Consider the following 26,240-nt stretch of genomic DNA (forward strand, 5'->3'; position numbering starts at 1 on the left):
GCTTCTCACAGTGACCATGGAGGAAAAGCATAGACAGCAAAAGGGGACCCCAAGGAGAGCTTTTCTAAACCACCCTTGTTCGTGTATGGAGTGGACACTGAGTTGAAAGCCAGTGGGCCTGCCTTGGGGTTTTCTGTGGGACACAAAGATGTTCTAAAGACATAGAGTTGCGGGGAGCGGGGGCATTGGCAATGGGTTGGAGGAGAAACAAGCCAATGGGCTCAATCAAAGTCTCAGTCAGTCAGCAGAGGCTAAGAGGCCGTTTTCCCTTTCCATTCAGCAAAGGGAAAATGGCTTATGTTCCTTGGGAGTACTGCCTGAGGCATAAATAAAAAATGGACCGTGAGTTCACCAGGTACAGAGTATGAGCACCAGAAAAATGTAGTGTGACTGTACATGGGGAATTAGCATGAGACAAATCCGTGGGTTCCTTGAGAATTAAAGTCAAGTCCCAGGGACTGTTTTTTCTGAGTTCAGTGATTGGAGACACAAATCAATACTATTCATGTATTCTGCTACCAAATGTGTTTTGTTTGGCCTTCATGGCACAGTATTGCTTTTTAAATTATGCAACACTAAATACCAGAGGAAGTCACACAAATATCCAGATCTGTGGATACTTTAAAATCCACATTAAAAGAGATTTTGAATATTTTGAATCAATGAAGTACTTGTCAGTGCTGAACCTGAAATACTGCATGGCTGCCGTGAGCCCGAGCTCCACAGCTGCTGCCTCTTCAGTCAAGGGTTGTCCAATTTCTTACAGCCTCTATTGCTCTCTATTTTCTCCACATGTAACCAATTTAACCTAATTTGTAACACCTGGTTGGCAGCTTTGCAATCAACATGCAAATATTAATTAGAATTCTACTGTTTGCAAGTATCAGTAATAGGACTCAAAGTAGCTTAAATAAAAAGGGGAATTTCTTCTAAGGATACTCTGGTGTCTCATGGTGTGCAAGGAGAGACACAGGAACAAATTTTAATACAAACACACCAAATACCCCCATCTTTTCTGCCCCTTCCACGAATATACATTTTTCTTTTCTCTGGTGAGAGAGAGAAAAGAGGAGCTCTCTCCGGCCATTATTAAGAGCTTCAAATTTACATCTCCTCTGCCCTCGGATGGAGCCAGCCCACGTTGGAATCCAGTCCCTTTCTGAATTCTTTGGAAAGGACACTGAACAATGCAGCCTTAGGAAGTCGCCCACTGTGCATATCTGCTGAGCCACAGTGTCTCTAACCCTTCCCTCCCGCTCCCCACCTCCAGGCACAGGAGGCTCCTGGACACAGCCTCCGCTGTCAGGCAGTACAGGCGCTATTTCTGGCCACGGCTGTCTATGATGAACCGCTGAATAGAAAACCTTGGCAGGATGATGATGGTCTTTTTGCACAAATATTGTTTCCAGAATACTGCAAGATCATACCAGTTCAGAAAAAGTATGGAATCTTCCTCTAGTCTCCCTCCCTGGAGGGAAGATAAAGAACTGTGCTGAGCCACTACAGAAAACAGTATGGAAGTTCCTCAAAAAACTAAAAACAGAACTGCCATATGATCCCGAAATCACATCCCTCAACATGTATCTGGACAAAACTGTCATTCAAAAAGAGACATGAACCTCTGCATTCATAGCAGCCACCTAAATGTCCATTAATAGGTGAATGGATAAAGAAGTTGCGGTACACACACACACACAGACACACACACACACACATACATGAATGAGTAAAAAAGAGGTGGTATATGCATGCAGTGCGTGGAGTACTCCTCAGCCATAAAAAAAAGAATGAAGCAATGCCATTTGCAGCAATATGGATGGGCTGAGAGATGATCATACTAAGTGAAGAAAGTCAGAAAGACAAATACCATGTGATATCACTTATATGTGGAATCTAAAATATGACACAAATGAACGTATCTATAAAACGGAAACAGACTCATAGGCATAGAGAAGAGACTTGTAGTTGCCAAGAGGGAGGGAGGCTGGAGGAGAAAAGAACTGGGAGTTTGGGATTAGCACATACAAACTATTACATATAGAATGGATAAATAACAAGGTCCTACTGTGTAACACAGGGAACTATATTCAAAATCCTGTGATAAACCATAATGAAAAAGAACATATATATGTATATACAAGGGAATCACTTTGCTGTAGAACAGAAATTAACACGTTATAAATCAACTATATTTCAATACAATAAATTTCAAAAAAAAAGGAGAACTGCCCTGATTTTGAAAGAGCAGTGCCCTTCAGAATGCAAGTAAGAATTAGAAAAATCAAAACCAAAAGAAAATGAAGCTATAATGGCACAAGAAGTTCTTAGAAGTAGGAAGAAAAGCAAGTAAACAGCAAATAAAGACATCAGTCTGATTCAGTCTGACTCTGCTCAAAGAAATATTTTATGCTTGAAGCCAGGTTTCTTGGGACCAGTAAAAACCATTACAGAAATTAATCATGCAGCATTATTGTTTCCAAGCCAAATTATATTTCTTATTTTTAAACATTTTAACTTCATTTAATTTTCTAATTATAAAATAATAGATGGCTGTTATAATTCTAAACGATTTTAGGAATGTAAAAAGAAATTGATGTTTTTGCTTATTCCCCTCACACATAACATCCACTCTCAAATCACATACTTTCAAGGTAAGCAGTTTACAGTGTGATTACAACCAAATGGAATTAAATTCCTCAGTAAGAAAGCTAACAATTGGAACAGAAAGCCTCCTCCACTAGTGGAGTTGCTGCTGCTGCTAAGTCACTTCAGTCGTGTCCGACTCTGTGCGACCCCATAGATAGCAGCCCACCAGGCTTCCCCGTCCCTGGGATTCTCCAGGCAAGAACACTGGAGTGGGTTGCCATTTCCTTCTCCAATGCATGAAAGTGAAAAGTGAAAGTGAAGTTGCTCAGTCGTGTCCGACTCTTAGCAACCCCATGGACTTCAGCCTACCACGCTCCTCCACCCACGGGATTTTCCAGGCAAGAGTACTGGAGTTGGGTGCCATTGCCTTCTGAGACCCTAAAGGAGACCTGACCCCACGGAAACACTTTCTCTCCCAGGCAGCACCCCCTGCTGGACAACGTTGTGATTGCCACAGGATTAGGCTGCTCTTCTTGAGGGTCCATTTCAAGGAGAAGCAGAGGCATTGTCTCAAGGCTTTCATTCCTTCAGCAAATATTCACTGATTCCACCTCTAGATACGAGGAACTGTCCCAGGAGCTGAGCAGACAACAATAAAGATCCTAGCCAGTGGTTCCTACTCTCATGAAATGTACATGCAAGTAATCACGTAAAAGAATGAAGGTTGATATGTGTTATTAACAATCCGAAGAAGGTCCTGGATGTAAAAAAAAAATGATTGGGTGGTCATGGAAGAGCTCTGGAGATGGTGCCATTGAGAGAAAGAAGGATGAATATTTGTTCAGTGTAGAATAGTGGATGGGAAGGATATGCAAAGATCCAAAGTCAAGTTAAAAGGGTATGTTTTATTCAAGGAAATCAAGGAAGAAGGCTGCAGATTAATGAGATGAGAAACAAGGGAGAGTGACTTCCTTTAGTTTCTGTGGGGAAAACAGTTTAGAGAAGAAGTGAAAACACTGATTAGGAGGTGCGTGGAGTATAGTGTTTAGTATTCGTTCCAATAGTAAAGACAGAAAAATGGAAGCATCTGAGATACATTTTGAGTGAAAATGTACTGACCTACTAGGAGGGAGAGAGGAATGAATATCAAAGACTCCCAAGTACCTGGTACATGCCACTGCATAGAAGTATCACTGCTCACTGAGGAATCCTCGAAGTGTGGCATGAAAAGGGGAGATGATTCAACTTACACATGTTACATCTGAGAGTTAAGTGAGCCGTTCACGTAAAAATGGCAAAAGGGCAGTAATTATGTGACTATGTAGCTCAGGAGATAAGACTGAGAAGTAACATTAAAGCAGGGGGAGGGATGCATGTGGAAGATATGATGGTTTTCTGTGTCAATCTGACTAGGCCAAGGGGTGTCCAGCTAGCTGATAAAATGTTATTTCTGGGTGCATTTGTGAGGATGTTTTCAGGAAAGATTAGCATTTGAGTCAGTAGACTGGGTAAAGAAGATCACTTTCACCAGTGAGGGTGGGCATCATCGAATCCACTGAACAGAACAGAAATGTGGAAGAAGGGCAAATGTGCTCCCTGCTTGAGCCAGGACAGGCACCCAGAATCCTGGTTCTCAGGCCTTTGGACTCAGACTTCATTATACCAGACTTTCCTGGTCCTCCAGCTTGCAGACTGTGGGACCTCTGGGTGTCCATAATCACGTTAACCAATTCAATCAGCCAGCCAATCAGTCAATCAATCCTATTGAATCTGTATCTCTAATGCAGATTTTGGTACTGAGAATGGTTCTGCTTAGTCTCTCAGTCGTGTCCCACTCTTTGTGATCTGCAGTCTGCCAGGTTCCTCTGTCTGTGGAGATTCTCCAGGCAAGAATACTAGAGTGGTTGTCATGCCCTCCTAGAGGGCATATTTCCAATCCAGGAATCGAACCCAGGTCTCCCACACTGCAGGCAGATTCTTTACCAGCTGAGCTACGAGGGAAGCCCAAGAATGGTTCTAGAGGAACAGAATTTTACAGATGAGTTTTCTGAATCAGTTCTGGGGCTTCTGAATTGGCTCTCTAATTTGATTAGATTTAAAGATACTAATGACTATTTCTAGTAGTATAGAGAGCAGTGACAGTCCATGCCAAGATCTGGAAATAGAGATAAGCAATGTATCTCCACTGAATACTCCTAATCAGCCACTTACAAGAAACAAGAATCAGATGACTATGTCTTTATACTTTCAAACTTTTATGTGGAGATCTAACAATTAAGATTACCTAGTTACTCCCCATGTCAGACAATGTGGTAAAAGGATGACTTCGGGGATTTGAAATTTCCAGCTCAAGGACCACATAAATGACTGGAAGCTTCTATGTGTGCCATGCAGACCTTTAGCTCCTCCTGGAGCTAAGGGCTGAAATTGCTGAAAACCAAACACAGAACCTCATACTGTGTATCTACAATTAGAAAAGAATAGGACATTATAAGTTAGAATGATAAATGTAGGGATACAGAGCCTCTAAATTCTGAAGAGTCTCCTTTGCTGGTGGGAGATTCTTCCCATCCCCATAATAATTTAATTTGACCATACTTAATTTCTTTATACACACTGCTTTGATAGTTGTGGTAAATAATACCAAATATGAGACACGTATGCATATACTGCCCTTAAAGAGCTGAATCTTCTTGGGAGGATAAGAAATACATACTTGGAAAAGTAATAAGAATAAAAAGCAAGGTATGACTATCAGGGCTTAGGATGTAAATAAGAATGATTGGGAATAACATACTTGAACTGCCCCTTTAAATAGATTTAAAATGAAAGGATTTTAGAACTGAAAGCAATTAACATAATATCTAATGTAACTCCATTTAATAACTGAGAAAACAAACAAAGAGAAACTTAACTTGTCCAAATTATGATAGCAACTTACTGGGAACAGAACTCTGGTCTCCTGATTTCTGACTCTTTGCTGTTTCCTTTGCAACCACTGCCTTTGTGACTGCTAAAAAAAAAAAAAAGGAGAGACAGAGAGGTGAGCAGAGAAGGCCCTGTATAAGCACTAGGAGAAATGTACATCCTTGTCATACATATGAATGGATGATGATATCATCCGTATCATCAGCATCCTTCACTGCTGATACGTGAATGTTCAGTGAGTAGACTGGTGAAGGGCTCCTGTTATGAAGTATCAAAAAGTAAGACTGGAATGGAATGAGCATCTTGGGATGGAAAGATAAGATTAAACTAAACAGAATATTAACAGTCTCAGTCTAGGTATTTTAGATGTTAAATAAGAAATAAAAGTAAGTGCTATATGAATTTCAAAAAGGGTCAGATTCCAAAGGCTGAAAGTAATCAGGGCTGGCTTAGTGGAAGGGATAAATTGGAGATGAACATTCAAGAGGTATAGGATTTGAGAAAAGAGGATAATTTGGATAAGGTAAGGAAATCCTAGGACCTGGGAAACGAGGCTGAAAAGGCATGATGGCTCAAGATGATGCAGAGTAAGGAAATCCAAAGTTAAATAAACCAAGTAGCTTTGAGGAGAGTGAAAAAACAAGACTAACCAGAATGGGAAGCTTGGGTAGAGGTGACCCAGGAAATGAGGCTGAAAAGGCATGATGGCTCAAGAAGGTGCAGAGTCCCAGGAAGGCTGAATTTACTCTGACAGAGACCACTGCAGGTGCTTAAGCAGAATAACGTGATTAACATTTTAGAAAGACTCATATGGCAATGACATATAGGATGGACTGAGCCAAGAGAGTAAAAGGGAAGGCAAAGAGCTATTTTTCTAATAATAATAAAGAATTTTATAGACTAAAGAAGACTATACAATATTTATAATACCATAAGCTATTATCTCCTAGACACTATGCTAGCTTTTCTCATTTAATTCTCACAAAAACCATATGAAGGAAGTTGAATTATCATCTCCATTTTTAAAATGAGAAAACAGAATCTACATAACCTGCCCAGGTCACAAATCCAGGGAGTGGAGGAGTCAGAATTTGAGCCCAGATAACATATGCAGAGTACATCATGAGAAATGCTGGGCTGGAAGAAGCACAAGCTGGAATCAAGATTGCAGGGAGAAATATCAATAATCTCAGATATGCAGATGACACCACCCTTGTGGCAGAAAGTGAAGAGAAACTAAAAAGCCTCTTGATGAAGGTGAAAGAGGAGAGTGAAAAAGTTGGCTTAAAATTCAGCATTCGGAAAACGAAGATCATGGCATCTGGTCCCATCACTTCATGGGAAACAGATGGGGAAACAGTGGAAACAGTGTCAGACTTTATTTTTTGGGGTTCCAAAATCACTGCAGATGGTGACTACAGCCATGAAATTAAAAGACGCTTACTCCTTGGAAGAAAAGTTATGACCAACCTAGATAGCATATTGAAAAGCAAAGACATTACTTTGCCAACAAAGGTCCGTCTAGTCAAGGCTATGGTTTTTCCAGTGGTCATGTATGGATATGAGAGTTGGACTGTGAAGAAAGCTGAGCACCAAAGAATTGATGCTTTTGAACTGTGGTGTTGGAGAAGACTCTTGAGAGTCCCTTGGACTCCAAGGAGATCCAACCAGTCCATTCTGAAGGAGATCAGCCCTGGGTGTTCTTTGGAAAGAATGATGCTAAAGCTGAAACTCCAGTACTTTGGCCACCTCATGTGAAGAACTGACTCATTGGAAAAGACTCTGATGCTAGGAGGGACAGGGGACAGGAGGAGAAGGGGACGACAGAGGATGAGATGGCTAGATGGCATCACTGACTCGATGGACGTGAGTCTGAGTGAACTCCGGGAGTTGGTGATGGACAGGGAGGCCTGGAGTGCTGCGATTCATGGGGTTGCAAGGAGTTGGACACGACTGAGCGACTGAACTGAACATGACCCCACAGCCTACAGTCTTAGCGTCTATGCCATATCCTTCAGTATTATTAAAGATGTCTGAAAGAATCTAAGAACAAAGTAATTAGGGCTGAACTAGTGATTAGTAGGAAAAAGGAAATGTAAGGAAGAAATGAGACTTTCAGTTCAGTTCAGTCACTCAGTCATGTCCAACTCCCTGGCAACATGCCAGGCCTCCCTGTCCATCACCATCTCACGGAGTTCACTCAGACTCACGTCCATCGAGTTGGTGATACCATCCAGCCATCTCATCCTCTGTCGTCCCCTTCTCCTTCTTCGGCACTCAGCTTTCTTCACAGTCCAACTCTCACATCCATACATGACCACAGGAAAAACCATAGCCTTGACTAGACGGACCTTTGTTGGCAAAGTAATGTCTCTTCTTTTGAATATGCTATCTAGGTTGGTCATAACTTTCCTTCCAAGGAGTAAGCGTCTTTTAATTTCATGGCTGCAGTCACCATCTGCAGTGATTCTGGAGCCCAAAAAATAAAGTCTGATACTGTTTCCATTATTTCCCCATCCATTTCCCATGAAGTGATGGGACCAGATGCCATGATCTTTGTTTTCTGAATGTTGAGCTTTAAGCCAACTTTTTCACTCTCCTCTTTCACTTTCATCAAGAGGCTCTTTAGTTCCTCTTCACTTTCTGCCATAAGGGTAGTGTCATCTGCATATCTGAGGTTATTGATATTGATATTGATGAGACTTTACAAGGGAACAAAATTACAGAACTTAGTATTTATGAGATACATGGGGATGAGAAAGAGTGAAAAATGATCATCCCTTCAGGAGTGAAAACACAGGGAAACGATAATACCATTCACCCTTGGAAATCACACGGGTGAATCCAGAGGGGAAAGATGAGTAGTATTTCAGATATGTTGCATTTGGAAAGATGAAAAGATGTCCATGTAGAAATCAGAGTATGCAGATAAGATACGTTTTAGAAACTCAGGAGAGAGGAAGGATTGAAATTATAGATTTTTGAAATTACCTCACATAAAATGAATAGAGGAAGCAACAAAACTATTTAAGCTCTTTAAGGGAGGGGGAAAAAAAAAGAACTACTCTCTGGGGACCAGCAGAGTTGAAAGGCAGGAGAGCAGCAGGAGCAGAAGCAGGATAGGGCAGTCTCCTGGAGTTCAACAGAAGAGACTGTCACGAAGAGAGCAGCTGCCTTCTAATTCACTCTATATTCTCTCCTGGAAGATCTCATTCTCACTTATTCCTTACACTATTATCAACACACATGCAAGTAAGAAGTAAGAGAGGGCTACAATTGAAGGAGTTTGAATATGTCAACAAAGGGCTGAGGTAAGCAAATATATCACAAAGCAGTGATTAACTTAAGCATGAGTATATAACTAGTTGAAAGCAATATTTGAATGTACAAAGACACAGATGGGTTAATTAAACCAGTTAGGCTGAATCAGGGAAAGCATCTGGAAAAGGGCTGCATTACTACCAAAAGGTAAGGAAGCTATGTTAATCTACATCACTCAGACGCAATCAGCAAAATTCAGATTAAGGGAAACACCACAGGACCAACAACCAGGCTCCTTCAAACGAAATGCAAGGGAGAAATATGGAGGTGGAACGTGTAGAATAAGAGAAGCTTGAAAGACCTATCAACTAATCACAATGTGTGAACTGGATAGGATCCTAGGTTAAACAAGCACAGTAAAGGGAAAAAAAAAAAGCAAAACTATGTGACAAGTAAATAAGAAAATACATTAAATATTTTAGATGTGATAAGATTGTGGTTATGCTTTTTAAAAGTCCTTTATGTTTTTAGAAATCATACTGATATATTTATAGATTTTTGATGCTTGATATTTGCCTCATATAAATACAGGAGTTATGTGGATAGTGATATAGAAGTAGAGATTGCTATTCAGTCTCTCAGTTGTGTCCGACTCTTTGCGACCCTATGGACTGCAGCACGCCAGACTTCCCTGTCCTTCACCATTTCCGGAAGCTCGCTCAAACTCATGTCCATTGAGTCGTGAGGCCACTCAACCATCTCATCCTCAGTCGTCCCCTTCTCCTCCTGCCTTCAATCTTTCTCAGCATCAGGGTCTTTGCTAATGAGTCGGCTCTTCGCATCACGTAGCCAAAGTACAGGAGCTTTAGCTTCAGCATCAGTTCTTCCAATGAATATTCAGAAATGATTTCCTTTAGGATTGACTGATTTGATCTTGTTGCAGTTCAATGGACTCTCAAGAGTCTTCTCCAACACCACAGTTCAAAAGCATCAATTCTTTAGCGCTCAGCCTTCTTTATGGTCCAACTCTCACATCCATATGTAAAGAGATTGGCCAGAAGTTAATAATTGCTGGAGCCGGGCACTGAGTTCATGTAGCTTCATTTTTTCCATATGTTTGAAATTTTCCTCACTACATTTTTTTGAAGATGCAGTTTGCTTTGTAAGAATAGGATTTTGTTCCATTTACTGTAGTTTAGATGACCCTGGTTAAGTTTTCTTGACCTGGGTTACGGATTTCAAGGAATCATGGGCATTATCAAATCAGATCTAGACAAAGCTAGAAAATGAAGTGGTCCATCAAAAAACAAGGTCTTAGAACACAAGGTTCCATCTGAAATATGACAGGAGATAGATGCTTCAAGTTATTAAAGGGTTTCAAAGATAAAATTCTAACAGAAAGGACAAGAAATTAATAAGGGATGTGTGTAAGGAGTTCGTTGAACGAGCAAAGCAATAGTTAAGAAAAATGATTCTGTCCACTGGTTTCTAAGACAAAGTAGAGACTCAATGCCAATGAAAAAGACATGCAGGGATGAGAAGACCAAACTACAACATGGGATATTTGTTCATGAGAAAAGAATGTGCACTGAAGGCGTGTTAAGACATTGGAGATCTAGGGGTAGGGTCATTCAAACCTTTGCAAAACGACTTCTGTCATCTTCTCCTCTGTTTATTCCTTTTCCTCAACAAATCCAAAGTGCACAGGCCCGAGGAAAAAGGTGGTAAGAGTAAGGGATAACTGAAGTTTGGAGGAAAAGGTTAAAGATCATTTTCTCCCTCTCACTCAATCCTGAATTTAACAAATAGTGTTAATTAAATCTGTCACTTTCCTATTTGCATGGGGTGGGGTATAGAAAGCTCAGGATGTGGAAGGACAAGTTGCTTTACATAGGTTGCAGGGAGGTGACTAGGACCTTGAGCTGTGAAGACCTCTACCCTTTTTGTCTTCTAGGCCTCACCCTCAAGAATTCCCAACACCCTAGAACATTCTTTCCCAGGTATGTAAACAAAACAGCACTTAAGGGTTAAGATTATGGGAAGAAGGGAGCATTTAAGCTCAAGCGAGGGCTTCTTCTAGCAGAAGTCGGAGTGGCGGAATCAGTTTGAGTCACATTGGCAAGCGCTGGAGACACACAATGGGTTAAATCAGAGAGCCTCGGAAGCCAGGGAAAGGATTGCGCTTTACACGGGTCTTTATATGGAAACTGCGCTGCCGCGGAGCCGGGTGGGGTGGGGAGGAGGGGGCGGTGGAAGAGGCGGAATCGGGGGAGAGGGCTCCAAAAGAAGAAAGAGATTGATTTCCCTGAGGTAGACGGAACGTTTAGAATGCTCCTCCCCAAATCCAGGTATCTCGCCGTTAGGTAACCTAGAGAGTTAACCGAGCCTCAGAAGCCCGCCCCTCCCCTTCGGGTCACTTGCAGGCGACGCCGCGATGCTTCCGGGTTACGTGCTCAAGCTCGGCGGCGTGTGGACCTCGCCGAATCCGAGCCGCGAGTCCCCAGGGCTCCTCCCGCCCGTGGGGGAGGGCCAAGAGAAAATACTCACCAATCGGGATGTAGACTTGGAAGACGTTCACTCTCTGGGCCAATAAGAAGGCGGTGGGCGGGGCTTAGGGGGCCGTTCGCTCTTCGGGTTTAAACCTGGGCGGCCGGGCGGTTAACGGTAGCTTGGACGCGTTTGCGGTACGTACGCCTGCGCGAGCTGTGGGAAGCTAACTGAAACCTGCGGTGGTGCGATAGCCGCGCCGCGGGACTCGGTGCGGCCGACGGACGTCGGCTGGGCGGGTAAGCGGGCAAAGGAGGGGAGAGGTGGTACACGGGCCTCCCGCCCGCCCACGGCTGTAGAGATGGGGCTCTAAGTAGCGAGCAATTGAAGTCTCCCTCCCCTGGTTACGGTCCCCCGGGCGATCGGTGCAGAGCCCAGGTGTGCGGCCTCCGGAGGCACGTGTGAGCGGCGCCTTGCGTGCCCCTGGCGCGCCCGAACCCCGAGGTCACGTTATGCTCCCACTGCCGGTCCACTGCCCGCCTGGCGGCTGCAGCGGCGAATACCCCAGTGGTCCGTCCACCCGTCTCTGCGAGGTGACCGGGCTTTGGGGCGGCGGGACCCGTGCCCGCGGAGGAGTCCGCTTCCTCGGAGGCTGGCCGCGAGCGTGCGAGACGATGACCACGCCCCGGGCCAGCTGGTGCAGACTCTGTTGTCATTGTGAATGGAGAAACCTCTTCTCCCCTTCTAGTTGGTTTCACCTTTGTCAAATTCTGTATGTTACAGTGCGAGAAACTCTGCCTAGTGAGTTAGGATAGCGTGTAGAATTGAAGAACCCTATAGTCCTGCCGCAGAATGAAACAAAAAAACTTCTTTTCCTGGTTATAAAAGTTATACAGTCTCATTATTTTTAGAAATCCCAGCACTGTTAAATACATACTAAAAAAGGAAGAAAATACTCGAGATTCTATCAGCCACAGATAAAAAAATCAGTGTTCATATTTGGGTTTACTTCAGATATTTACATGACTGTAAAATGTATTTATTTTGAATATAACAAAGCATTTTCATTTAAAAAGTAGATCATGCCTCAGTCCCTAGTATTTTAGGAATAAGACATTTGATCCATATCGAATGTAGACATGCATTATCATTTTTAATGGGGGCATAATATTTCTTGCTGTGGCTCTACTATGCCATATTATTTAACCTGTCCCCTAATGGATGGACATTTTTCTAATTCTTCATCAGAAAATAGTATGGTAGTGGTTACTTGCACACATATATGTTTGCATTCTTGTCCAGTTTATCTCCTTAGAATAATTTCTTGGAAATGGATTGTGGCTTAGAAATAATGGTACAGTTTAAATTCCGATTCAGGGTGGGAGGGAGGCTACGGGAAGGGGATATACACACTTATGACTGATTCCAATACAGCATGGCAGAAACCAATACAGCATTGTAAAACAATTAAAAATAAATTCTGATTCATAATGCCAGAGTGCCCTCTAGAAAAACTGTCGGTTCCCCCTCCCCTCTCAACAGTACAGAGTGTAAGAGTAGATATTTCTCCACACTCTGCCCTGCATTAAAAAATCTTACCAATCTAAAAGGCTAGCTTAATGTTTTTATTTGCTAAGAGGAATGCGAATTAGTGATTTTGAACCTGTTATAAAATTTCCACTAGTCTGTTGTTTTTTTGGATTATGGTTATCTTTTTTTAAGGTATTTTGTTTTCTTTTGTTCTAATATTGCCACCTTGAAGCTACATGCTTCCCTTCCAAGAAGTAGAGGAATTTGTTCTAACTCAGCAAAGTTTAGAATCTTAACTAGTGACCCAGCCCCTCTTCCAATTTAAAACCCTTCCTTTCCACCCTTGAAATCCTTTCATTTGTAACTAACTCAACGTGAACACTTAATTGCTTCAAATTCTGACAAGATGCTGCTGGGTATTTTGGTACAGATAATATCTATCTACAAAATATAAGCTGTTCTAGCTTCTGTGTGAAAGTTTCCCTATAGGTAAAGAGAAAGGATTATCGTTCTTTATATTAAAAAAGAAAGAGAAAAAACTGACAGCTACTTACAGATCTTGCTAAATTATATATTTTATTATTTGCAAACACCTATCTTCATACACTCAAGAAAAAGTGCAATAATTTAACTGCAAAGAAAACATGCTAATCATAGTATAGTACACATGCCATTAAAAAAAAAAATCACTTTGGGCTTTAGTGTTGGAAATCCACCCAGCCCAGTGTCCTGTTGCATTTCTGTCCCTACTTGCCTCTGTTCTGTGTTTATCTCTTCAGTAGGTAGTTTTGTATTGCATGAACATTGAAATGGATGATATAATAGTTCTTGCAAAGCACCATTTATATATGTAACATATACTTACATGTTATGTATATAAAATCTTGTTTAAACTTCACAACCTATTGAAATAATTGTTTTCCAAAGTAAAAGCTAAGTCCTACTTTACGAAAGTGAAAGTGGAGAGTGAAAAAGTTGGCTTAAAGCTCAACATTCAGAAAACGAAGATCATGGCATCCGGTCCCATCACTGTATGGGAAATAGGTGGGGAAACAGTGGAAACAGTGTCAGACTTTATTTTTCTGGGCTCCAAAATCACTGCAGATGGTGACTGCAGCCATGAAATTAAAAGATGCTTACTCCTTGGAAGGAAAGTTATGACCAACCTAGATAGCATGTTCAAAAGCAGAGACATTAATTTGCCAACAAAGGTCCGTCTAGTCAAGGCTATGGTTTTTCCTGTGGTCATGTATGGATGTGAGAGTTGGACTGTGAAGAAGGCTGAGCACTGAAGAATTGATGCTTTTGAACTGCGGTGTTGGAGAAGACTGTTGAGAGTCCCTTGGACTGCAAGGAGATCCAACCAGTCCATTTTGAAGGAGATCAGCCCTGGGATTTCTTTGGAAGGAATGATGCTAAAGCTGAAACTCCAGTACTTTGGCCACCTCACGCATAGAGTTGACTCATTGGAAAAGACTCTGATGCTGGGAGGGATTGGGGGCAGGAGGCGTAGGGGAAGACAGAGGATGAGATGGCTGGATGGCATCACTGACTCGATGGACATGAGTTTGAGTGAACTCCGGGAGTTGGTGTTGGACAGGGAGGCCTGGCATGCTTTGATTCATGGGGTCACAAAGAGTTGGACACGACTGAGCATCTGATCTGATGGGTCAGACTTTGGAGTCTGTACATTGTATTATACAATACAGATAATTCTGCAAAGTTACATTTAGGGACTTCTGATTTGCTTCATCTGTGATGACTGTCCTGAGTTTTTCTGTGGCAACTACCAAAAATAATGTCACTAAATCCTTATTCTTCTAGATTTGATAATACATCTTGTTAACTATGAAAGGATTTCACTTAAGATCAAAGACCCTGATCCTCTCTCTTTTGCTTCTACTATAGACTCTCCTAAACATGGCTTTTTAGTTAGTTGCTTTTTATCTCATGTATCATTTTTTAGAGTTGATTTTTTTTTGATTCCCTAAACTCTGTTCTTTTCCTAGGTTTTTTTTTTTGTTTTTTACTTGAAAACTAATGCCAGTGAAAGTACATTGAAATAAGGTAGGAAATTGAAAAAAATAAAATGCTTTGGTTTGTTCTTATATGTTTAAGTGGGAATATTTTGCTACACTCCATGATTACGCTAAAAACAGAAGGATCTTTACCTCAAAATTAAAGGAGAAAGACCCTTTGTGGCTCACATAGAACTATTAATAGATTGATAAGCTTCGTAAAAGATGCTGTGTTTTATCTACTTAGGTCATTTTCACTAAACCAGTTTATCAAATATATAACTAAGTTTTGTGTTTTTAAGTTTTGACACTTGGGCAAAGCTCTTTATGAGAACTCAGATGAGTAGTATCATTTGCTTTTAAAAAGAACAGCACAACAAATCAGATACTTGTGGGTTCTGGTTTTAATGAATTTGAACACAAGGCAGAGGTTTCCAGGTGTATGTAAATATATGTCCATTTAAAAATATCTTCTTGCTTCTCCCACCTCTAGTTCTGGACAGGAATGAAGGAATGTTTAAACTTTTTCTTGTTCAAGAAAGACTTCTTTAGCCTAATGGTGTTTTGTTGCCTCCTAGATCTTGGTGAGTTTTCTGTGGTTAAATGATGCTTTTAAGTTCTGTATCAACACAAATTCTCTTCGTTGGTTTCTCAAAAACAGTATTTTCTTCCTCTAGTGTGTCACTACAGTCCCTTTTGGCTTTTGTTTCTTCCTCATGGAATAAATGTGGGTGTTCAATGCGTCCCCTACGTACAAAATGCTGGATCCGGGATTCTAATCCTTGGCATTTAGGACGATCCATTAGGGGCTTATAAGTGCGCATTTTCACTCCTTCTACAAAGGCACTGGTCTGCTTTGTGACAGAGGGCTTAACATTTCTCCATTCTATCATTCCATCCATCTTTGGTCCTGTAATATATGCAGTCAAGCATTACAGTGGATACTTTACCACAACAGAGTCATGTCCAATCTCTCTGTGAATCTCCCTCCCCCACAACCCTGTATAACTTTGGTTCTCATCATACCTGTTCCACAGGGTAGTGCAACAGAGTCCAGGCCTTGTAGCATACTATACAACATCTGAGTTTTCACAGCATGATTAGCCCATAGTTGCTGAAGGTGGGTAACATTGAATTCCTGAACTTCCCGGTCATAGATCCACTTAATATTTTCAAACTTACAGTCATATAAGACTAGAGGAAATTCCACAGCCATACTAGAGAAGAAATAGTATGAGAATACACAGCAGCCATCCAACAGTTCTTAAAAAACAGGATTAGCTGGGTTAAAAGGAGGGGGAAAATTTTGTCAATATTGAGTATCTAATAGTTGAGAAAATATGACACCATCCCTCATGTTGAAGTTTATAATTAAAAAAAGAAAAATGCAGAAAACCATGGATCACTGTTAGGCTTGATCTACATTAGAGTCAATTTCAATTGTAACAAGTCACCTAGAAGTGAGTTGACTTGGCCCCACCATAATGCTGTAAAACTATTTAAGGGGCCTGGTCCAGATACCTGCTACTTACTAAAGGGATAGAACAATGACAGAAGAAAATTAAAAGATAATCACTGTTAGATGTTCATAACATTCTACAAGTTAGAGTAAAAGCCTCATGAAGGGAGAATCAGAAACCTAGTTTTTTAGACAATGGTGGGGAAAGGAAGAATATTTTAAAATATATTCTAATATATCTACAGGCAATAGCTGTTTTTTGGGGGTGGGGGGCAGTCTGGGTTTGTGTTTTTAACTTACCTATATTGAGGCTTCTGGGGATTTTTCTCTATGTTCAACAGTTCATCAATAACCTCTGGCTTCTCCATTCCTTGGCCAATCAGAAAAAGAACAGCCATCATACAGCGGACTTGATGATAAAGGAACGCCTGGCCAGTCACTTCAAACTGGCATAACTGAAAGGGTTCTTGCCATCCCTCCTCTCCCAGGTTCTGGCCCACTCGCTGTACTTGAGCAGACAAGATAGTCCTCTGAAAATTAATCACCCCATTGGCTACATCCATTTTACATAAGTTCCTAAAATCATGTGTGCCAACATACTTCTGAGCTGCATAGTTCATGGTTACAATGTCTAAGTTAGCACGAGGGAAAAAATAGCGGTAGGTCCGCTCAAGACAGCTGAACCTAGCACTGAAGCTAGTTTCTACGGGAGCCCAGGCCAGCACACGGATGTCTGGAGGGAGTACCCGATTGAGAATGTGGGTATAACGGATCTCTGTAGCCACATCATTGACTTCGTTTTTTAAATTAAAATGCTCAGAATCCCTGCCCTTTGGAATGTGAGAACGTAGGTCAAGAGAAATCACCTGTGGAATTAAGAGAAAGATACTTAGAGACACAAGTAATCTGAATCTTCAGTATGTACACCTAGAATATATTACTGTTGCTTGCTTTGCGAAACAGTACAATGGCCCTTACCTGTCCAAAGGCACTGACTCCTTTGTCTGTTCGCCCACACCGGTGATAGTTGGATGTCTGCCTGTTTTCTACCAGTCGAGTCTTGGTTAGAGCCTCAAACAGTTTCTCTTCAATTGTATTGCTTGTGTTTTCCTGACTGGCAAAGCCCTGATATCCCCAGCCCAGGTAGGCGATCTTTAGAGCTACATGTCTTTGACCGTGAGCACTGAAATCAAAGGCACGCTTAGGTTTTCCCCCAGCTCCTGAAGAATTCTCTCTAATGTTTGAGTCCTTATTGTTGGCCTGTTCTTTTTTAAGTCGTTTTACCTCCTGCTCCAGTTCCTGTACTCTTTTTAGGAGTTTCTCAGTCTGGATTCTGTCTACGTCATTTTCAGCCATGATATGACAACTTCAGGAATAAATACAAAGAGATCCACCCTATCTGAAAAGAGAGTAAGAGAGAAAATTTTAGTGCTGATTGCCTTGGTGATGTCGGTATCATTCCATTATGTTCAAACACTATCTAAGATTTAATTTGAGGCCTAAGGGATATATAGATGTTTGATTCTGCCCAGGGATACAAGCATTGGAGAAGGCAATGGCACCCCACTCCAGTACTCTTGCCTAGAAAATCCCATGGACAGAGGAGCCTGGTAGGCTGCAGTCCATGGGGTTGCTAAGGGTTGGACCTGACTGAGCGACTTCACTCTCACTTGTCACTTTCATGCATTGGAGAAGGAAATGGCAACGCACTCCAGTGTTCTTGCTTGGAGAATCCCAGGGACGGGGAAGCCTGGTGGGCTGCCGTCTATGGGGTCACACAGAGTCGGACACGACTGAAGCGACTTAGCAGTAGCAGTAGCAGGGATACAAGCATTAGCTTCATTATAATGGGTCAATCATCTAGATATTATTCTTTTCCATCATGTCTGGTCAATTCATAGTGGAAAAGGAAGGTAGCATCAAAAAAAAAAAAAAATCCAGCTAGCATTGTTAAGATTTAGTCAGGATTTACGGGAAATGTAGATTTCATTTCTCTATTCTTCATGAGCTGAGATGGTGGAAAACTGATGTTATTGATATTTTTCCCCTAAAACACTTCCTTTTGACTTCTCATTTATATTTGTGCTATCTTCCAATCATAAAATCTTCTTATATGGAGTATTTATGTCTACTCCAAGTTTCTGTTGCTTTCTAATACTGCAGATAAAATTAGTGCTTGTGGTGGGTGGTATGTTCTGTCATCTAAAACAGTTCTGTCTTAAAGGTGGTGCAATAGAAGCTGGCCCAGTGGAAGAAACTTGTCAGTGATTGTACTTCATATTGGAAGTAGAATCTGGAATCAAGATTTTCCCCCTTTAAGCAGCTCTGATGGCACAAAGAAGGTAATTAAGCATTAAGATCTTTTAAAGTCAAATTTAATGCATGTTCTGATAAGAGATTTCTGTACCTCTAGTAGTTAAAATTGTCATGCTGGAAAATAATGTCACTCTGGATAATATAATTTAGATATCAGTGTTGAAATTCTTGACGTATTGCAATAATTTGAGGACAACTATAACTACATCTATAAACTGGGACAGTACTAGACAATCTTTGACTGATGGTTACTTTAAGTCTAGGTAACTCAATTTAGTTTTTTGCTCTTTGAGTTTCTATATCTATGATAGATTACAAATTTAAATGTAAAAAATGAAATTATATTAGGATAAAACATGACATAACCTTCTTACAATCTTGAAGTAGGAAAGGCATAAGTGAGGCGCTGCAGAAACCCAAAAAATGCGACCACCTAAGAATATGTTTCTAACAGCAAAAAGTCAGAAGTTAAATAACAAACTAGGAAGAAAAATGTAATGATGGTATGTATTTCATACATAATCAGCTTTAATATAAAGATCAATAAGGAAAAAACCAACAACCTGAGAGGTAAAGGGAAACATGCATATTTCATACAGAGGGAAAAAAAATCTTATAAATGTATGAAAAGATGCTCAAATTTACTCAGTTTAAATCAATGCCAGTATATAGGAGGACTGTTTTCTTTATCAAACTGACTGCAAAGAGGAGAGAGGAGAGCGTTTGATAGTATACCAAGTTGAAGAGAGGAGAGGAATGAGAAACAAGCTCTGGAATACACACACACTCAGCACTTCTTTAGAGGGAATCGGGCAACAGCTATCAAAATTGAGTGCACACATGCCTTTGACCCACCTATTACATTTCTAGAAATTGAATGTACATATATGCTTAAACAAGTATGTAAAATTTACAAGATATTTGTTATAAGACTCGTTTTTAAGAACAAAAATAAAATCACTAAATTAAATCATTCAGGAAGAGGTTGAATAAATTATGGTACATCCATACCTTGGAATTCCATGTACCTTTAAACAATGAAGTCAGTCTATTACTTCTGACACTGACACAGCTGGATCACTAAGACTGTTTACGATTCGAAATAGTTTCTTTACGGTATAAAAATGTGCATATGAATATGGAAAATTATTGGAGAAATGATAAGCTGCCTTTGACAGTGAAACTTGCTTTGGGTGGGGGGGTGGGGAGTCCTTGCTTTAAACTACATGTATATGTATTAGTTTTTCAGCTTAAGAAAAGTATCAGAGATACAGGAAATAGTGGGCAGTAGATACCTATTCTAGATCCAGTCAGGAAACTGGCATTGGGTGTTTGGTTTGGGTACTTAAAGTACTTAAGCATAAGGAGTGTATGCATGTGATGGTCTTTTGGATTAAATCACTCTCGCAGTTAAAAGCATGGACTCTGAATCCAGACTGCCTGAGTTAGAATTCCAGCTCAACCACTTACTAGCGCTGTAACCTTGGGCTATTTAATCTGTCCATGCCTTAGGCTACTCATCTGTGAAAAGGAGCCTTTGACTGTGTGGATCACAATAAACTGTGGAAAATTCTGAAAGAGATGGGAATACCAGACCACCTGACCTGCCTCTTGAGAACCTATATGCAGGTCATGAAACAACAGTTAGAACTGGACATGGAACAACAGACTGGTTCCAAATAGGAAAAGGAGTACGTCAAGGCTGTATATTGTTACCCTGCTTATTTAACTTATATGCAGAGTACGCTGGGCTCTGAGAAACACTGGGCTAGAAGAAGCACAAGCTGGAATCAAGATTGCCGGGAGAAATATCAATAACCTCAGATATGCAGATGACACTACCCTTATGGCAGAAAGTGAAGAGGAACTAAAAAGCCTCTTGATGAAAGTGAAAGAGGACAGTGAAAAAGTTGGCTTAAAGCTCAACATTCAGAAAACTAAGATCATGGCATCTGGTCCCATCACTTGATGGGAAATAGATGTGGAAACAGTGTCAGACTTTATTTTTCTGGGCTCCAAAATCACTGCAGATGGTGACTGCAGCCATGAAATTAAAAGATGCTTACTCCTTGGAAGAAAAGTTATGACCAACCTAGATAGCATATTCAAAAGCAGAGACATTACTTTGCCAACAAAGGTCCGTCTAGTCAAGGCTGTGGTTTTTCCAGTAGTCATGTATGGATGTGAGAGTTGGACTGTGAAGAAAGCTGAGCACCAAAGAATTGATGCTTTTGAACTGTGGTGTTGGAGAAGACTCTTGAGAGTCCCATGAACTGCAAGGAGATCCAACCAGTCCATTCTAAAGGAGATCAGTCCTGGGTGTTCTTTGGAAGGACTGATGCTAAAGCTGAAACTCCAATACTTTGGCCTCCTCATGTGAAGAGTTGACTCATTGGAAAAGACTCTGATGCTGGGAGGGATTGGGGGCAGGAGGAGAAGGGGATGACAGAGGATGAGATGGCTGGATGGCATCACCGACTTGATGGACGTGGGTTTGGGTGAACTCTGGGAGTTGGTAATGGACAGGGAGGCCTGGCATGCTGCGATTCATGGGGTCGCAAAGAGTCGGACACAACTGAGCGACTGAACTGAACTGAAGAGTACTCATCCCACAGCTGTGAGGATTAACATGAATAAATAAATGTAAAGCACAAAAAAATAGTGCTGGGTACATAAAGTGTCCCTTTTAAATACAAGTTAGATAATGTACATGAAGCATTATGCCCCATATCATTAATCTCCTGAGCTTTTCTTATGCCAGAACCCACCTATCCTAGGAGCTATTAAAGGTAGCAAGACTTCCAGGCAATAAAATTGGGAGTGATTAAGAAGAGCCTGGAAATGGAAGCGGGTAATAAACCCTGAGATGAGTTAATACCTGCAAAATCACTGCAGATGGTGACTGCAGCCATGAAAGTAAAAGACGCTTGCTCCTTGGAAGAAAAGCTATGACCAACCTAGACAGCATATTCAAAAGCAGAGACTTTACTTTGCCAACAAAGGTCTGTCTAGTCAAAGCTGTGGTTTTTCCAGTAGTTATGTATGGATGTGAGAGTTGGACTGTGAAGAAAGCTGAGCGCCGAAGAATTGATGCTTTTGAACTGTGGTGGTGGAAAAGACTCTTGAGAGTCCATTGGACTGCAAGGAGATCAAACCAGTTAATCCTAAAGGGAACCAGTCCTTAATATTCTTTGGAAGGATTGATGCTGAAGCTGAAACTCCAATACTTTGGCCACCTGATGGGAAGAACTGACTCATTGGAAAAGACCCTGATGCTGGGAAAGATTGAAGGCAGGAGGAGAAGGGACAACAGAGGATGAGATGGTTGGAGGCATCACTGACTCAATGGACCTGAGTGAGCAAGCTCCAGGAATTGGTGATGGACAGGGAAGCCTGGTGTGCCGCTGTCCATGGGGTTGCAGTCGGACGCGGCTGAACGACTGAACTGAACTGAGTTAATGCCCCTCCAAAGTGCTCCCTTACTGCCTGTACTAATCTGTATTTTACCATATACTTAACTGTTGTACTTATGACTGTTCTGTTTCATTGCTATAAAATAGTACATAGGAAGGGAATGGTTTTTGAGCTGGGAGTTTATTGTCAGGAAACTAATCGATGATTTTCTCTTACAGAAGGTCCTTCAGTATAGGGGAAGCAGTGGAGGAACTTGTGGGACCTGATGGACAAAAATGGGCTGATATGGATCCAGAAGAAGGAATGTTAGTAGCCGCTAAAGCTTTCCCTCATATCTGTGCAGGCCACGGTGAGGGAGATGTCAGAAGAGAAGCCCAGTCCACCCTGTATGATCCCTACAGTAAAGCCTCAGTAACCTCAGGAAAGCAACCTGCTTTTCCTGCACAACTGCATCACCCACATACAGAAAGCAATGGCGCTTCAGAAGCAGTCTCAGAGACCTCCCAAAGACTCCGAAAGCCAGTTATGAAGAGAAAGGTGCTGCGTCGAAAGCCAGATGGGGAAGTATTAGTGACGGATGAGTCGATGATCAGTGAATCAGAGTCTGGTACAGAAAATGACATGGATGTCTGGGACTTAAGACAAAGGCTGATGAATCTGCACTTCCAGGAAGACAGGGAATCTCCAGTTGATGTTTCACAAAAATTTAGTCTACCACGTGAATACCAAGGAATTTCTCAAGATCAGCTCATTTGCTATCTACGAAGAGAAGAAATGGGCCCTCCAGCTTATGAACAAGACCTGATTGTTGCCAGCCGGCCCAAGTCCTTTATCCTCCCAAGGCTGGACCAGTTGAGCCGAAACCGGGGCAAGGTAGACCGGGTAGCCCGCTATTTTGAATATAAACGAGACTGGGACTCCATGCGGTTACCTGGTGAAGATCATAGGAAGGAATTACGCTGGGGTATCCGAGAGCAGATGCTTTGCCGTGCAGAAGCCCAGTCCAAGCCTCAGCATATATATGTTCCAAACAATTACCTAGTGCCAACTGAGAAGAAACGATCTGCCCTTCGCTGGGGTGTTCGTTGTGACCTTGCAAATGGTGTGATGCCCAAGAAACTTACGTCCTTCCCTCTTTTTCCTTCTTAAGTCTTTTTTTTTTTTTTAACTTGTCTCTCCTTTCACAGGATTGTTTGCAATAACCTGGTTCTTAGTACCTCTCCTTTTATTTAAATAGAAACAACTAACTCAAAATACCATGGAACATAGAGTAAGGACTTCACCCATCACTGGTCTTTTCTAGGTATATGTCACATTGGTATCTACCACTTAACTTCCAAATGACCATCAAATCTAGCAACTGCAAGAGGAATCATGGCAGAAAAACAGACCTAGGCTTTCTGTTTTGTCTTAGTGAGCAAAGCCAGCCTTTGTTTCATGAACTTGTTACCTTTGGCCAATGTGAGTTGCTGTTTTTATCAGTGTGTTTTTAAAGTTGCTGGGCAGTAAGCTTACCTATTAAACACTTTTGGAAATTTGTGAACTTTACTTTATTTTCCCTTAAATATTTTCCAAAGGCAATCTCAAACCTAGGTTATGATTCTGCTTCCAATTATACTCTCCATCATACTCTCCGCACCTAAATGAGAGCCAAAGGGAATGGACAAAAACCTGCCCTTTACACATAATCCTACATGAAGGAACAGCAAGATAACCTTTGCTACTAAAGGAATACAGTAATTCCACTAACCATGTTAAATGTTTTTTAATAGATGCTCAATAATAGCACGATATCACATGCAAGGTTCTAACCCAAGTTTTGTTTCAGAATTATTTCAATAATATGTTGCCCTCCGTTTACTTCTGGAATGCCATACTTTTTATAATTTGCCTCTGAGAATTTCTTAGAAATCATGTCTGTCATTTGAAGGCTATTGCCACATTGCAACAGAGCTTCAAACTACTAGCAGCTGGAGCCAGATGCAGACATAATAACCAAAATGAATCTGGCCTGTTAGGGTCAAATCACTAACTGAGCTCATCTGAACTTAGATCTGTTTGTTCTTGATTTCTGGTTCAATAATACCTAAAACCTGGAGGCTGTCAGATTTAGCATTTAAGCCAGAAGAGTGACAGCAGAAATAGCTTGCTTGTTCAAGAGAAAAACAGCCATGTGACAAAAATGAATGACCTTGACCATTACTATCTGCTAAAATACATTTTCTCCGTAATATTTAAGTTACATCATTCATTCATTCACCCATTTCCATTGTTAAGCATTCATTAGGGAGAGAAATAATCAGTGGCTCAAAGATACATGTAAGGTAACATTCACTGCAAATAAGCAGAAACTGCCAACTGTCCAACAATAGTGAAGTAATTAGATGTTAGTCATTGGAAATATATGGGAAGCTAATAGAAAAATGAAAATTAGATGAAACAAATAGGCTGCACGCACTGTCTTGCTGCACACACAAAGCCCAAGGAAAGGTCAACACACCTAACTTCAGGTAGTGGGATTCAAGGTAAGTCTGTACCTCTGTTTTAAAAGTTAACAGCCACATGGCATTTTTTTTTTTACATACAAATCAGTTAAAAAAAAAAAAATCCCAATGGTTTGCCTCTTCATCTATTTCTCAAAGCCCAATATTACCTACCTTATTAAACCAATTAACTAGTCCAAAGGTATTAAACCGGTAATAAGACATTTTTGGCAAAACAGAATTGACTCAGTACAGTTTTCCCCAGAACACCACTTCCCCTCCTCAGGGTGAAGTGCAGTGGTTCTCAAGCAGCCGTGTAATACCAGGAAGTGAAGTAAAAGTCACTCAGTCGTGTTTGACTGCGACCCCATGGACTATACGGTCCAGGGAATTCTCAAACCCAGAATACTGGAGTGGGTAGCCTTTCTTCTCCAGGGGATCTTCCCAACCCAGGAATCGAACCCAGGTCTCCCGCATTGTGAGCGGATTCTTTGTGCCAGCTGAGCCACAAGGGAAGCCCAGGAAAGGGGTCACCAAATTATCAAACCAATTTTCAAATTCTGGGGGAAAATGTTGCCACACCTCCACACTCCACATACTACCGGAATCTCCACTTATACTATTTGGTTTCATGAGCAAACGAATTCTGAGGCAGAAAAGACTACACTCCGCAGTCCCAGGGTCCTCAACAAATCGAAGAACAAGCTCCTAACTGCTGCACGTTCCTGACAACTGCTCCAAGAAGCACCAGACACAAAAACACAGGGTCTTTAGCGAGGTTCCACTTCCATACTCAAAAGAGTGCTTTCCGGGAAAGATCAAGGTACAGAAAAAGGAGCATAGGGGAAATGAGAGAAACGTCCATCTGTTTGCCCATCTGTTCGTTCCTCTTTGTAGAACCCAGAAAATAATTCACCCCCCAAAACCCGCACACTTACCTTCCGGTTGTCGGCCACGCAGCTTTCCTCGAGACAGGAAGCTGTCACTTTGCGTCTTCTACGTGCTCCTCCGGGACTTCATGGGAAATGTAGTCCACCTTTATGGGAAATGTAGTTCTAAGAGCCGGGAGTGCAGGTTTAACACTGAAATCTGCCTACTGTTTTGTAGTCCGGCCACTATCTATGCACCTCCAACAAGGCATGATCTGGGGCCTGCGCAAGGACAAGAATAAAAGGATAATTTCTAGTCTACTAAAATAATAGAACGTTAAATTTAAAGAACTTGACCCGATTTTATTCGTAGTTTAATTAGTAGAAAGCTATCATTGAGAGTCAAAACCATTTACAATTAGACTCCACATGAAGGGCCGAAAAGGAATGTGATCATCTCATAACAAATGACCGAGATGTCTGAGTGACCGAACAAGGATAGGGAGTCTTGCTTCAGCACCACGGAGAGGTCATAACTAGGATTTTGCACGTTTTTCTAGAGATACTGATTGAAATCTCAAGATTCCGGTTAGAAAATTTGAAGAAAAAAATATTCTGCCTCTTTTGTCCAGATTTAGCAGTCATTTAGTAGAATCTATCCCTGATTGTGCAGGTGAAGGTGCGAGGTGAAGGCTGTACCAAAGGGGAAACAGTTTTCTCCGCGTTGTTTCAGCACGAGGCACGTATCAGAACTAAGATGAAAATAAGCCGGTATTTGGAAAAATGACAGGTATCGAGTAACAGGGACAGTAGTTAGAATTTGAATAACTTTACTTCCTCTCTGCATCTTTCCCATTTGTCCGGTGAACCTCACTCCGTCTGACTCCAC

General features: G+C 41.4%; 2 protein-coding genes and 1 long non-coding RNA gene across 5 annotated transcripts; 1 reads left to right on the top strand and 2 right to left on the bottom strand.

Annotated features, from left to right (window-relative positions):
* Positions 1–1,319: 1,319 nt before the first annotated feature.
* On the bottom strand, positions 1,320–11,422 carry LOC139180721 (uncharacterized). The gene is made up of 3 exons (XR_011564976.1): positions 11,323–11,422; positions 5,528–5,599; positions 1,320–5,050 (listed from the first exon to the last, which is right to left on the bottom strand). It is a non-coding gene; the product is annotated as an uncharacterized lncRNA (long non-coding RNA).
* Positions 11,423–23,547, top strand: HYLS1 (HYLS1 centriolar and ciliogenesis associated). Of its 3 annotated transcripts, none has more exons than XM_019955128.2 (3): positions 11,423–11,561; positions 18,494–18,611; positions 22,218–23,547. In XM_019955128.2, the coding sequence occupies exons 2-3, from the start codon at positions 18,598–18,600 to the stop codon at positions 23,146–23,148; spliced, it is 945 nt and encodes a 314-aa protein (XP_019810687.2). In that variant the 5' UTR covers positions 11,423–11,561; positions 18,494–18,597; the 3' UTR covers positions 23,149–23,547. The 3 variants fall into 3 exon arrangements, with proteins under 3 accessions (XP_019810687.2, XP_019810688.2, XP_070639152.1); XM_019955129.2 differs by having other exon boundaries at positions 22,221–23,547; XM_070783051.1 differs by lacking the exon at positions 11,423–11,561 and having other exon boundaries at positions 17,667–18,611; positions 20,098–23,547.
* Positions 15,197–25,532, bottom strand: PUS3 (pseudouridine synthase 3). Its single transcript, XM_019955127.2, has 5 exons — positions 25,421–25,532; positions 17,248–17,668; positions 16,570–17,135; positions 15,837–16,027; positions 15,197–15,720 (listed from the first exon to the last, which is right to left on the bottom strand). Exons 2-5 carry the CDS (start codon positions 17,623–17,625, stop codon positions 15,410–15,412), a joined length of 1,446 nt encoding a protein of 481 aa, XP_019810686.2. The 5' UTR covers positions 17,626–17,668; positions 25,421–25,532; the 3' UTR covers positions 15,197–15,409.
* Positions 25,533–26,240: the final 708 nt, after the last annotated feature.

Source organism: Bos indicus, chromosome 29 (assembly GCF_029378745.1).
Source record: "Bos indicus isolate NIAB-ARS_2022 breed Sahiwal x Tharparkar chromosome 29, NIAB-ARS_B.indTharparkar_mat_pri_1.0, whole genome shotgun sequence".
Taxonomy (NCBI): Eukaryota; Metazoa; Chordata; class Mammalia; order Artiodactyla; family Bovidae; genus Bos; species Bos indicus.

Coding starts and splice junctions, on each gene's coding strand:
- PUS3 (XM_019955127.2), bottom strand. CDS start 17,625: ATGGCTGAAAATGACGTAGACAGAATCCAGACTGAGAAACTCCTAAAA. Junction 17,136..17,247: donor GAGTCAGTGCCTTTGGACAG/GTAAGGGCCATT, acceptor TTAATTCCACAG/GTGATTTCTCTTGACCTACG. Junction 15,721..15,836: donor TGCACTACCCTGTGGAACAG/GTATGATGAGAA, acceptor CATATATTACAG/GACCAAAGATGGATGGAATG.
- HYLS1 (XM_070783051.1), top strand. CDS start 22,201: ATGATTTTCTCTTACAGAAGGTCCTTCAGTATAGGGGAAGCAGTGGAG.